Source organism: Mobula hypostoma, chromosome 24 (genome assembly GCF_963921235.1).
Source record: "Mobula hypostoma chromosome 24, sMobHyp1.1, whole genome shotgun sequence".
In the NCBI taxonomy this organism is placed as follows: domain Eukaryota; kingdom Metazoa; phylum Chordata; class Chondrichthyes; order Myliobatiformes; family Myliobatidae; genus Mobula; species Mobula hypostoma.
Window position 1 is genome coordinate 36567557 of NC_086120.1, and position 14221 is coordinate 36581777.

At 43.8% G+C, this 14221-nt stretch overlaps 1 protein-coding gene across 5 annotated transcripts in view; it reads left to right on the forward strand.

Annotated features, from left to right (window-relative positions):
• LOC134337378 (transducin-like enhancer protein 4) overlaps nucleotides 1–14221 on the forward strand; it is a 279756-nt gene that overhangs the window by 249198 nt on the left and 16337 nt on the right. For all 5 annotated transcript variants that reach the window (XM_063032339.1, XM_063032342.1, XM_063032340.1 and 2 more), the window contains exons 11-13: nucleotides 1105–1257; nucleotides 2065–2194; nucleotides 5719–5879. In XM_063032339.1, coding sequence (XP_062888409.1) covers nucleotides 1105–1257; nucleotides 2065–2194; nucleotides 5719–5879 — 444 coding nt within the window. The remainder of the gene's footprint in view (nucleotides 1–1104; nucleotides 1258–2064; nucleotides 2195–5718; nucleotides 5880–14221) is intronic.

Here is a 14221-nt window from a genome sequence, read left to right on the forward strand (position 1 = left end):
TGTAATTCAATGAACTGATCATAAAAATTACTTTTGTATGATTTGTCAAAGGCTTGATATTTGCTTTGTGTTTTCTAAAATCTCGTGATATCGGATGGGTCACTTTTAAATTTAAGGAATAGATGAGGAAAGGTTTTGTCACTGGGTGGGGGGGAAAGGGTCTAAAATTGGTCAACATGCAATTGACATGCTTTTGATTCAACACTTCCATCTTATGATAAGACTATAAGATATAGGAGCAGAAATAGGCCTATCAATTGCTGTGCCATTCAATTATGGCTGATTTATTTTTTTTACCATTTCTTAACCCTATAATACTGCCGTCTTCCCACAATCTTTAAACCCTGAGCCTATCAAGAACCTATCAATCAGCTTTAAATATACCCTACATGTGCCTCCCCAGTCTCCGTGGGAACAAATTTCATAGGTCCACTACCCTCTGGCTGAAGAAATTCCCCCCTATGAGGCTGGTAATACCCTGCGTAATTGTGTTTATATCCCACATAAGCCCCCTCCCATTGCTCTTCCTTGAAACCCATCAGCTGTTCTTGTCTCTCTTTGCGCATCCAGTTGTTCCCTGAATGCATCGTAATACGTAAGTGGATCACTCTCCGTGATTGGGAGTCAGCAGACTATCAACTCTGTGGAAAGAGATTTCTCTTGAACTCCCTATTAGATTGATTAGTGATCAACGTACAGCTCTAGTTCTAGCCTTGGCAGCAACCAGCAATGTTTCTCTCTATATACAGAACTGTGCAAATATATATAGCTGTGGTGCTTAAGACTTTTGCACAGCTCGGTATTGTAGATGATATATTTCCAATTCACACTTAATGATACTGAGCTAAAACAAAGCTGAGTACTCTTATTTCTGTTTCCCAACCACCTTCCTATTTTAACCAATATACAGTACCGTGCAAAATTCTTAGGCATCCTGTCTGTATACATGTGTCTAAGACTTCTGCACTACTGTATATCCTATTGAAATCCATCATAATTTTGAGGTTCTGGCTCTCTTGAGATAATCAATTTTTTCTTTGGTATTTCTTTATACCTTCTCGGGTACCTCTACATTACTTCCAATGTTGGTTTGTCTCGACACAGGATCCATCATCTCCACAAGGCAGTCCGTCCCATTCTCCCCGAGGGAATGGGCTGGACAAGTTCCACCTCCTGAGGAAGGATGCTCCAAGCAGCCCAGCGTCTCTAGCCTCCTCGCGTAGCACTCCGCCCACAAAATCCAAAGAGCCAGGCCTGGTGAGTAGACTCTCATCTGTGATTTGAATTGAGCTTAGTGACAAAGTCAAGCCGGGCCTTTAGAGAGTTGAATGGTGCAAACAACCTTCAGCTCTGGCTCAGTGGGTCAACATTTCCAGCAATAGAGAAGCTTGAGAGTTTTGACTCTGTACAATAGTCACGGTCACAACAACCAAAGTGGACTTTCCATTCAAGTTTCAGGCAGCACAGTGGGCATGGCCAGTCGGGTAGCGCCACACGGCAGCCAGAGACCCTGGTTCAGTCCTGACATTGGATATTGTCTGTGTGGAGTTTGCATTTTTCCTTGGTGACCATGGGTATTTCATTCAGATACGCCTGTTTCGTTCCACATCCCATAGACGCGTAAGTTGGTAGGTTTATTGGGCACTGAAAATGGCACCTCATCTGCTGGTGAGTGGTATAACCTTGTGGTGGTTATGAATATGGGGAGAAAATAAAGGGATTAATACAAGACTGGTGTAAATGGGTGGTTGATGGTTAGCATGCAGTCAGTGGGCTGAATATCCTTTTTCTGTGCTGTGTGACTACAAGTAGGCAGAAATATTAGACCAAGGTCTGCTCTGGCCTCGGGAGCGATGGGATAATATTCTGCAGAAAGAAAAAGGTTCATCCTGGGATTGAAACAAGTATTTATCTGCTAATTTTTATACCAGGGTTTATGTGGTCTTCCTGTGCCTAAGTCCGTCACACAGCAGTTACACTAAGAGGCTTGGACATGAGATGGAAGCTCATTTATAAGATGACTTCAGGTTTGATCTCACAACTGCTTTGTCTAATTGTTCACAGAATGAGAAGGCCACTACTCCAGTCTCCAAGTCAATCACCCCAACACCTCGGAGTGACTCCTTAACCCCTGGTCCAAGCTCTGCCTCTCGATTGCGACAGATTTCCAGTAAACCGAGTGTGGATGCATTGGGTAAGATGTTTATCCCTGTTTCTCAGGAAGTGCTGAGCAGACAGCAGATGATGTAGCAACTGTGTATTTTAGTTGAGGAACAGAGCCCAGCATCTTCTGAAGTGTGCACACACTGGAGGATGCAATGCGGGGGAATGTCTTTATCACCATCCAGCTGTACTACAGAGTGAATGCACTTGAACGGTAGTCTTAGTGTTTTAGTGAATATGCCAGTCTCAAGGTGAATGTGCATTTCAATTCCTGCAGCTATCTGTCAGAGTTTGTACGTTCACCCAGTGATCATGTGGGTTTCCTTTGGGAGCTCCAGTTTCCTCACATATTCCAGGGACGTACAAGTTAGTAGGTTAATTGGTCACATGAGTATAATTAGGCGGTGCAAGCTTATTGGGCCAGAAGGGCCTGTTACCATGTTATACCTCCAATAAATAAATAATCAGTGTCCAACTCATTGCATGGTGGTCATACATTGCTGGGAAGAATTTTTCCATGCTTCACACACAGTGTAATTATATTAACGTTTGCTGCACTTCTTCAAAGTCAGGTTCAATATCACTTGCATATGTCACAAAATTTGTTGTTATGAGGTCACAGTACATTGCAATACATAATAAAAACTGTGAATTACGACAAGAAGTGTGCATATCCAGGGTTCGGGTCCTGGTGGTGGCGGTCCAGTAAAGATATTGTTCTGGACTCCTCACGATCACGCTACATCTCCCCACAAAAACCTCTGGATGAGAAGGACAAGAACAAGAAGGGTCATGCCGGCTGGGACATCTCTCAGATTAACAAGGTCCAGGCTGGTGGTTGGTGAACTGGGATCATCTGGTGAGAAATTGGCTACTGGAACAAACCATAGATGGACGAAACTGGACAACATGGAATTAATGGCATGCTACTTGAACAGCATTCCACAGAAAAGAGGATACATCAAGCACATGTGGGGACCCTGGCAACAACGAAGACCGTCGTCCACATTCACCGAGAAACAACTGGTTACCCAGCGATCAAACATCGGCCACAGGGGATTGCTCTCACGTCTTGAATTGGAAGGCATACAATCATGATGCACCACAGCAACATCACCGCAGAACTGAGCAGCTTGGGAAATACAAGTTCAAAACTCCACCTCCACAGCTCCCCTATCACATCAGACCACAAAGCACTCCAGCGTGTGGTGAAAACTGCCCAGCAGATTATCGGCACCCAATTGCCCACCATTGAGAACGTCTACCACAAACGCTGCCTGGACAGGGCAAAAAGCATTATCAAGGATGCATCTCACCCTAACCATGGACTTTTTACTCTCTTCCCATCTGGTAGGCACTACAGGAGCCTCCGCTCCCGTACCAGCAGGAACAGGAAGAGCTTCTTCCCTGAGGCTGTGACTCTGTTGAACCTCACATCACAACGCTAAGCAGTATTGCACCCATATTGTACTGTCTCAGTACTTTTATATTTGTGTGCTGTAGCACTTACTTTTCATTTGCAGTTATTTTGTAAATCACACTATTCTTTGCATTTCTGGTCAGATGCTAACTGAATTTCATTGGCTTTGTAGCTGTACTCAGCACAATGACAATAAAGTTGAATCTAATCTAATTTAATCACAGATGGCACAAAGGTAAAAGGTGCAAGATAGTGCCTTGTACACAGGAAACGCAAGTTTGAACCTCACCTTGGGGCACATCCACACTGGCTGCTGCAATCAGAGAGAAGATCATAGCTAAACTGGTGACTGTCAATCAATGAACTAGGCTCCCCAGACATAGTGACATAATTCCATCAGACAGCATGCTAGAAACTCCCAATGAAGCACTACTCACAATTGCAACCTCCGACATAACTGAGACCAATAACCGATGTATGCATCGGCAACAGACACAAAATGCTGGAGGAACTCAGCAGGCCAGGCAGCATCTATGGAAAAGAGTACAGTCAACGTTTCGGGCTGAGACCCTTCATCAGGACTGGACTTCATCCCGAAACGGCAACTGTACTCTTCTCCATAGGTGCTGCCTGGCCTGCTGAGTTCTTCCAGCATTTTGTGTGTGTTGCTTGGATTTCCAGCATGTGCAGAGCTACAAAATGAAATACAATGGAGAATACTGTTATAACACCTCCTGGAGATGATGATTGGAAGCCAAGATGAAAACCACAAGGGTGGAGCTCAGAAAACTAGCTGAGCTCCAGAAAGGTGTGAGGATCAAAGACCCTTCTCAGTTACTAAGGAAGTACAGAGGTAAGTCCACAGTTGAAGCCCTGGAAACTGCCAAGCAATAGTTAACAGTTCTGGCTACCAGACTACAGAAGTACACAAGAACGCAGGGGCCAAGCAAATAAATGCACTCTTTTCCAAAGAAGCAGGAAAAGCATTCGCGCATTTCCAGAGTAACAACATGCCAGTACCTGGACCAATCAAACAGCAGCTGAGGAGCATAGGAAGAGTATATGGGAGAGAGAAGCATCACCAGTGCCCAATGGCTGGAAGACCTACAAGCAAGCCTCTGCAACCAGTCACCATCACAGCAGCAGATGTCCAGCAAGTATGAAGAACTAGACATCACCAGGGCCTGACACGATCCAGGTCTTTTGGCTGAAGACACTGACAGCATTACATCCACAGCTGGCAGCTCAGATGAACGAGCTGCTTGAGCAAACTCCCACCCTACCTGGCTAACTCAAGGAAGGACAGGACTCATCCTGAAGGATCGTCACAAAGGCAGCTCTCTAGGTGATGAGAGAGGTCAGAGGAGAATGACCAGCCTGGTTTAAGCTGACAGGAAGCTGACGGGTAACTTCAGTAACCATGCATTACAGCAGCGGTGTGCGAAAAAGCAGCTCTGAAGGCCCAACCTGTCAAACCTTGGAGAGGATGGGCTGCAGCAGCAGAAGACCATGACCGTACACTCGGTGGCCACTTTATTAGGAACCTTTTGTACCTAATAAGGTTGCCACTGAGTGTATATGGAAAGTGCTGCCAGAGGAACTGGTTGAGGCATTAACATTAAGAATTAAAAGGCAATTGGACCTGTATGTGGATAGGAAAGGTTTAGAAGGATATAGGCCAAATGTGAGTAAGAGGGACTAGACTGAATGGGCGTCTTGTTCAGCACAGACCAATTCGGCCAAATGGCCTGTTTCCAGGCAGCATGACACCGCAATTTAATTTCTGTCTGCCTGCATGTGAATGTGAATGCATTCTGTTTCGGGGATGTCTACAGAGAGTAAGAATTTCAGGCTGCATATTGTATACATTCTCCAATATTAAATGGAACTATTGAATTAGTGAGTGTGTCTGATGGTGTGAGTAATTCTGTGTTCATTCAGTTCACTTACCTCCATTGGTGTAAGCATGCATGCATTTTTTTGAGTGTGAGTGTGAGACAATGTCCACTAACGAATGTTAGTGTGGATGTGAATGTGTGTGAATGCATTCTTCTGCACTTGTTTTTTTTAAGTAAAGGTACGTTGTACATTAGGTGGGTATTTATAAATAGTTCTTTTATGTGTTTCTCACTAAGGTCTAAGGAGCCCATTGACAGTCCCTGGCCCCTACCCCACGCCATTTGGAATGATGACCCACGCAGGAATGAATGGGGAGTTGCCCAGCCCTGGGGCCTACGCAAGCCTCCACATCTCACCTCAAATGAGCTCTGCAGCCGTGTATGGTCGATCGCCTATGGTAAGGATTTATTCTCTTTTAATGATTCCAGAATCCGCTGCACTCCATATGTGCTCATGGTTGATACAAGGAGCCTTTGGATGTGAAATATATAAAGCATAAGACATAGGAGCAGAATTAGGCCGTTCAGCTCATCGAGTCTGCTCCTCAATTCATATGTTGGATGAATTGTAGCATTTGTAACAATTTTTTTCATCAAATTCCCCTACCTCATCTTCATTCAAAGGTACAGTTGCATTTAGTCATAAGGTTATAGAAAAGTACAGCACAGAAACAGGTCCTTTGGCCCATCTAGTCCATGCCTTCTCCCATCGACCTGCACCAGTATTGTAGGTCTCCATACCCCTACCATCCATATACCTATCCAAACTTCTCCTAAATGTTGAAACTGAGCTCATCTGTAAGTTCTCAGACCTTTGCTTTGGGTGCCCCATGTGCAACTGACTTCTAGACTTCCTGGCCGGCTGATCAGTAGTGCTGTATTTATCAACACTATTTACTGTTGTATCTATTATTACCATGAATACTGACTACTCTGTAAGCTTCACGCGAACAAGGGAATTCATTGCACCCTGGTACATGTGAAAACAAACTAATCTAAATCGGATGCATATTATCAACTTTAAACAATGGCCTAGATTTAGTGGTCAGTCTTGTGGTAAAGATGTATGCTCTCGGTCTTGAAGAGATCAGACCACAAACATCTAGTGATCTGTGGCCCTGGATTGCCTATTTCCTTCAAGCGTGTCGGGTCAAAGGGACATGCTGTGATCTGCAGCAGTATTTAATTGGTTGAAGGATTATAGAGCAGCTTGACAGATTTGTGCAAAGACTGGTGAGGATGTGGAACACTCTGCCTGAGAGAGTGGTGGAGAGAGAAACCTCCAGCATGTTTAAAAAAAAACCCTGAATAAGCACGTAAATTATTTTATATATATTGAAGGATACAGCATGGTAACAGGTCCTTCCAGCCCAACGAGCCTACACTATCTATTTACACCCGTACTACTAACCTGTACGTCTTTAGAAAGTGGGAAGAAACTGGAATACCCGGAAGAACAGAGGAACATGTATAAAGGGGAGAGCGTACAAACTCCTTATAGACAGCAATGAGAATTGAACCTGGCTGCAGAGCATTACTCTAACCGTTTTGCTACTGTGCTGCCCCAAGTACTTCTGTTAGTGCTGTGATCTTCCAGAACCAGGAAATGCAATTAACCGAGAGTCCATTTTTGGTTAGTATCGACATTGGGCTGAATGGACACCTTTGTTGGAAACTTCTGTGATGTCATCAAGCTGGATGATTAAAATCTTACACATTTCACAGAGAACCAAATAAAGATTTGAAGATACAGTACAAGGATGAATAAAGTATAAGTGAGAAATCCATGGTAAAATCCATTATATTTTGGGATATTTATTAGAGAAAAGTTCAATGTAAATTATACTGTATTTATTATTTCAGTAATATTGTAAGTATACTGTTTTATTAAGCATTATTCTTTGTTTGCATAATTTATTACGGGCTATAGGTAAGAAGTAAGCGAAAGGCATTTTTTTTTAACCTATTGAGATATAACGCAGAATAGGCCCTTCAAGCCACACCGCCCAGCAACCCCCCGATTTCCAGCCTAATCATGAGACAGTTTGCAATGACCAATTAACCTACCTACTGGTACATCTTTGGACTGTGGGAGGAAACTGGAGCACCTGGAGGAAACCCACGCGGTCACGGGGAGAATGTACAGACTCTTTACAGGCAGGAGCAGGAATTAAACCCGGGTTGCCTGTACTGTAAAGCGTTGTGCTAACCTCTACGCTACCGTGCTGCCCTACGTCATTACGCCACCACATCGTATGTGAGCGCCTCACTAAATGTGAAACTAAGCATACAGTTATCCCAGCTCCCTTTTTTTTTCCTTCGATAAGTTTCTGGAGTTCTAAAACATAACAATAAAAATGTAAAACTCCAGTTTTAGAATCCAAGGATTTGCTTATTCATAATTGCAATTTGGGATGTCAATACAGCTATTGATCTATTACCTAAGACTTACAGAATATTTCATTGCAAGGCCTAGCCTGTAAACAACTAAAATAGGGAGACCAGAGGAAAGTATAGCTAATCCAAGAATCTGCAGGCTGTAGTGCAGTGGGTTACGTTACAAGATCAGCATAGGACATAGAACATAGAATAGTACAGCACAGTACAGGCCCTTCAGCCCACAATGTTGTGCTGACCCTCAAACCCTGCCTCCCATATAAGCCCCCACCTTAGATTCCTCCATATACCTGTCTAGTAGTCTCTTAAACTTCACTAGTGTATCTGCCTCCACCACTGACTCAGGCAGTGCATTCCACGCACCAACCACTCTCTGAGTAAAAAACCTTCCTCTAATATCCCCCTTGAACTTCCCACCCCTTACCTTAAAGCCATGTCCTCTTGTATTGAGCAGTGGTGCCCTGGGGAAGAGGTGCTGGCTATCCACTCTATCTATTCCTCTTATTATTTTGTACACCTCTATCATGTCTCCTCTCATCCTCCTTCTCTCCAAAGAATAAAGCCCTAGCTCCCTTAATCTCTGATCATAATGCATACTTTCTAAACCAGGCAGCATCCTGGTAAATCTCCTCTGTTCCCTTTCCAATGCTTCCACATCCTTCCTATATCCTTCCTATCTACAGGCTTGGACCATTGATTCAGAAAGATGAGTTCAGATTGACTGTGACGTTAGTGGAATGTAAGTTCATGAATGCAATAATTCTGGAATAAGTAAGTTAATAATTGTAATGATGAAACAACTAAGTTATCATAAAAATCAACTCGTGTTCTTAGGAGAAAGAATTTAAACATGCGATCCCAGACCCATCAGCGGAGAGAATCAGATGCAAAGTAAACATTCGAGTTGCCAGTTACATCCACCTCTAGTGAACCAGCATCTTGCTTGTTGCTAATTTTAGTGGTGAAGGATGCCAAGGTGGAAGGTTCACTCACTATAAATCACGTCAGGAATCCCAGCGTCCTGTCAACTTCATGACAGGGAACTGGTGAAAGTTAATGATTTTCTCTTCATTACGCAAGGCCATGTGATATGTACAAAGGTACTGTCTATCCTATGACAGCTTTGTTTTCTTCCATCTTATCTTTGATTTCTGGCACTGTCATTACTTGGCTTTTGTGTCACCATTAAGAAATACATACAGCCTCATTTTCACCTCCTCGTTGTCTGTTAGTTGCAGTGTATTGATTGCAATCACAGGACAGATTCCGCAAGATGACTGGGAATTAGTGAAGGGACTATAATTTAATTGAAAGGGAATAGGTCATGACAGAAGCCACAAAAGCAACAGCTTATCTAACCTCAGGTCGAATTACTAGCCGGTTTTTAAAGATATTCTTCCAGAATGTCCTTCACAGTTTGAGTTTTATTTCAGTCGTTCATCTGCAGCAAGGTTACATTGACAACTGTGAGTGTGTGTTGTTTCAAAACGAAGAGATTATCTCTGCTTCACCATCTCGAAACAGATATAAAATGGGAAATTACTAAGTAACGTGATAGGCTCACTGAGGCTCTGTAGCAGAGCTGGGAGGAGGGGAGGATGGGCAAAGAATTGGCCTGAACATGAGAAAGTCTGCAGAAAGAGGAAATCCAGAGCAACACACACACGCACACACAAAATGCCGGAGGAACTCAGCGGGTCAGGCAGAATCTAGAGAAGTGAATAGACAGTCAGCATTTCAGGCCAACACCCTTTTTCAGGACTGAAAAGGAAGAGGGAAGTTGCCAGAATAAAAAGGTGGGGGGAGGGGAAGGAGGCTAGCTAGAAGGTGATAGGTGAAGCCAGGTGGTGGGAAAGGATTGGCCTGGCTAGTCTGCTGATATCCTAACCACATTGCATAGAACTCCTGAAATGAGTAGAGACTGTCATGGAAACATTGCCAAGGATAGTATAGTACAACTATTCAACAAGTTTATTTAAGCTACCATCCCCTGCTGTAATACTCCAGTTGCTGTCATTCCGGAAGAGGAATAAGCCCTTCAGTCCACCATGTCTGTGGTCAACACAAGGCCAAGTTAAACTAATCCCATCTTCCTGCGTATCCCTCCATTTCCTGCATCTTGATGCGCCTGCCTATAAACACTACTATCATATCTGCTTCCACCACTGATCCTGGCACCAGCTGCTCTCTGCCTTTTTTAAGAGATAACTTGCCTCAACTATCCTCTTTAAATTTTTCCCCTCAATTGAAATCTAAGCCCTCCAGCTTTCAACAATTTTACCCTAGGAAGAAGATTCCACCCTATCTCTGTTTTGTTATTTAGAGACACCTCACCGTAACAGGTCTTTCCAGCTCAACGAGACCAGTTACACCCATGTGACCAATTAACCTGCTAACCTGCATGCCTTTGTAGTGTGGGAGGAAACCAGGATACCCAGAGGAGAACCATGAGAACATACAAAGTGCTTAGAGAGTGTGGAGTGATTGAACGCTGGCGGTGTAACAGCATTACACTCACCGCTACACTGACGTGCCACCCCCAACGTCATAAACGTCTGTAAAGTCTCCCCTCAGCCTCTCACACCGCAGGGAAAATCAATGTGTCTCATGGAAATGTTGCCAAGGGCAGGAAAATACAAATGTACAGGTACCTGGCAAGTTTATTTAAAGCAATTTTCCCTGCTGTCACAACACGCTGGAGGAACTCAGCAGGTCGGACAGCATCCGTGGAAACGATCAGTCAACGTTTCGGGCCGGAACCCTTCGTCAGGACTGTTCCCTGCTGTGTTAGTCCAGTTGCCTTCATTGTACTAATTCCTTAATTAACATAGAGGAGTAATTTCACACAAGGTACCTTTGCTCCAATGCAACGTGGACTCATGTTACAAAGTTGCAGCAGCTGGGAAGTCCATGGCTGTTTTCCTCATAACATCAATTCATTGAGAAACTGCAGCCACTGGAAATGTTGGCAAACAATGCTTCCCTGTGACATGGATTCCCAACTTTTTTTTAATGCCGTTGACTCTTAGCATTAACTGAGGGGTCTGTGGACTCGTGGTGTGGAACCCCTAGCCTATAATGTTCCAAAGTTACCTCAGTCCATGACTTGGGCCATTTTGGGCCCCTTATTTAAGAAAGGATGTGCTGACATTGGAGAGGATTCGGAGGAGGTTCACATGAACGATTCTGAAATAAAAGGCTTATTGTATGAGGAGTGATTGATAGCTCTAGTCCTTAACTTGCTGGAATTTAGAAGAATGAGGGGGTATCTCACTGAAACCTGTCAAATATTGAAAGGCCTAGATAGAGTGGATGTGGAAAGACTGTTTCATATGGTAGGGGAGTGTAGGACTAGAGGGCACAGCTTCAGAATAGAGAGACGTCCATTTAGAAAGGAGATGAGGGGTAATTTCTTTAGCCGGTGATTCTGTGGAATTTGTTGCCACAGGCATCTGTGGAGGCCCGGTCACTGGATGTGTTTAAGGCGAAGGTAGATAGGTCTTCAATCAGTCAGGGCATGAAAGGTTATGGGGAGAAGGCAGGAGACTGGGGTTGACAGGGAAACAGATCAGCCATGGTGAAATGGCAAAGCAGACTTGATGGGCCAAATGGCCTAATTCTGCTCCTATGTTTTATGGTCTTATGATTTTCCACTGCATTTCCACCTTGTACCCCATCTTCACTCCCCGACACTATTTTTTTCACAGTGGACTTTGTGTGATATGTTTTTTTAATAGATGGCGGCCAAAAAGAACACGTGTAATGCATCCCAAGGTATGGCTAAAGATCCAATAATTGCCATTCCTTGTGTATTGTCACTGAGTTATACTGAGTTGAATTTCTGCTTAAATCCTGGAGTAAAACCTTTTTATTTAAAATTATCACTTTCAACCAATGAAAGGGAAAAGCTTTACGTGACTCAGTAACACATCTGGTTAAAGTAGCAATGCATTGCATTAAAGAGCAAGTTGTTAACGTTATTTTAGTGTAACCTCTGCCCTGTAAGTAATTAAATACCTTAACAGATGGCGCTTCAGTGGCTTAGCAGACTCAACTTTCATGCATGTGGTCTGGATTTGAAGGGAGCTCAGACAAACAATAGGAAAGGCTGTAGATCCTGTGGGCAGTTTTAACCTAATTCTCAGTGAACTTACACCCACAAAACAAAAAAAAAATTTCATTGAGGCATAAAATCAGTGTTATTGTACAATAGAGAGGCATTCTATGAAAACCCAGGTTCATGTAGTTCTAATTACATTCTCATCAGCCTTAATGATGCTTTATACTGATGAAATTTCGCTTCAGTGACTGCATGTGACAACAGGGGGTGAAATCTATTCAGTGCTATTTCGGATACAAGCCAAGAACGCACATCCAGAAACTGTATCAGCATTGTGCAGAAGAATTTTAACTGATTTTGCAGTGTTTCCAGAAGGGGTGCTGCACAGTGGAGGTGCACACCTTGGGATCTCTCAAGGCCTCTTACCTCCTCTCACCTGCCTATCACCTCCCCCCGGTGCCCCTCCTCCTTCTCTTTCTCCTATGCTCCACTCTCCTCTCCTATCAGATTCCTTCCTGCCCAGCCCTTGACCTTTCCTACACACCTGGCTTCACCTATCGCCTTTTAGCTATGCTCCTTTCCCTCCCCCCACCTTTTTATCCTAGTGTCTTTCCCTATCCTTTCCAATCCTGAAAAAGGGTCTCAGCCCAAAACGTAGATTATTTGTTTATTTCCATGGATACTGCCTGACCTGCTGAGTTCCTCCAGCATTTTGTGGTGCTCTGGATTTCCAGCATCTGCAGATTTTCTTGTATACATCCTAAGAGATGAGCCTTATTTGTCACATGTACATCTAAACATACTGTGAAATGCATCGTTTGCATCAACAGCTCAACAAAGATGTGCTGGAGACCAGTTCTCAAGTGTCTCCATGCTTCTGGCACCAATAAAGACTGCCCACAATTTGCTAACCCTAACCTATATGTCTTTGGAAGCCTCAGAATACAATGACATCCCTTTAGAGCAAAGATGAGGAGGAATTTGTTTAGCAGAGTGGTGAATCTGTGCAATTCATTGCCACAGGCGGAGATTGATTGGTTCTTGATTAGGTGTCAAAGGTTACAGAGAGAAGGCAAGAGAATGGAATTGAGAGGGATAATAAATCAGCCACAATGGAATGACAGAGCACACTCAAAGGGCCAACTGGCTTAATTCTGCTCCTAGTTCTATGGAGCAGAACAAGGCCATTCGAACCATTGAGCCTGCTTCTGCGTTTCATCGTGGCTGATCCATTTCTCTCCCAACCCCATTCTCCTGCCTTCTCCCCGTAACCTTTCATGCCCTGAGTAATCAAGGACTTATCCTCCTTAAACAAACCCACTGACCTGGCCTCCACAGCCGCCGGTGGCAGCAAATCCCATAGGTTCACACCCTCTGACTAAAGAATGATTCTGGGAATGAAAGGGTTGTCATATGAGCTGTGATTGAAGGCTCTGGGCCTGTACTCACTAGAATTTAGAAGAATGGGAAGGATTTCATTGAAGCCTATCGAATATTGAAAGGCCTAGATAGAGTGGATGTGAAGAGGATAGCTTCCTTCGGAAGGGGAGTCCAGGACCAGAGAGCACAGCTTCAAAATAGAGGATCTAAGCTCTTAAAAAAAATCAACACAGTAAAAAAAAATTTATTTTGGCAATCACAGCTCTGTCTTTTTGCCTCATGGAGATGTTTCAGGAGGATTCATAATGCTGCTCTGCAAATTATTGCTGGTCCAGCCATGGGTATGCATGTAGATTTAAGCTTGATGGGTTTTGGATGGTTAAGTTGCCCAAACTGGCATGGTGGGATTTGAACTAATGTCTCTGAGTCAATGCTTCAGAAATCCAGCTCCTGTCCCTATGCTACGGCATCCAAAGGACCCGGGGGGAAAGGGAAAGCACCAGGGATAATCCCAGTGCTTTTATTCAAAGTAATGGTGTGAGTTCTTTTGCATCCACTCAAGAAGTACTCTTGCCTGTTCTTAAATGAATGGGAAAACATATTTCATTTCTTTTGATTATTTGGGGTTCTGCCCGCACTGCTAAAATGCTGTAATGTTGTAACAGAGCTGATATGTGTGCAAGATACTGATTTGCAGAGTGATGGCGATTTGGTGAGCAGTTGGGTTGCCAGCTCTCTCACTCCCAAATAAGGGACAAAAGTAGGAGTCAAATACGGGACACTTGTGTTTACCCCGAGAAAGACTACCATGACCATGAAGTCTTGCGTGGGCACCTGTGTGCGCGTGCGTGTACGTGCCGATTTTTTTCTACAAATCAGTTTTGGCTTAATCTGATACAGATT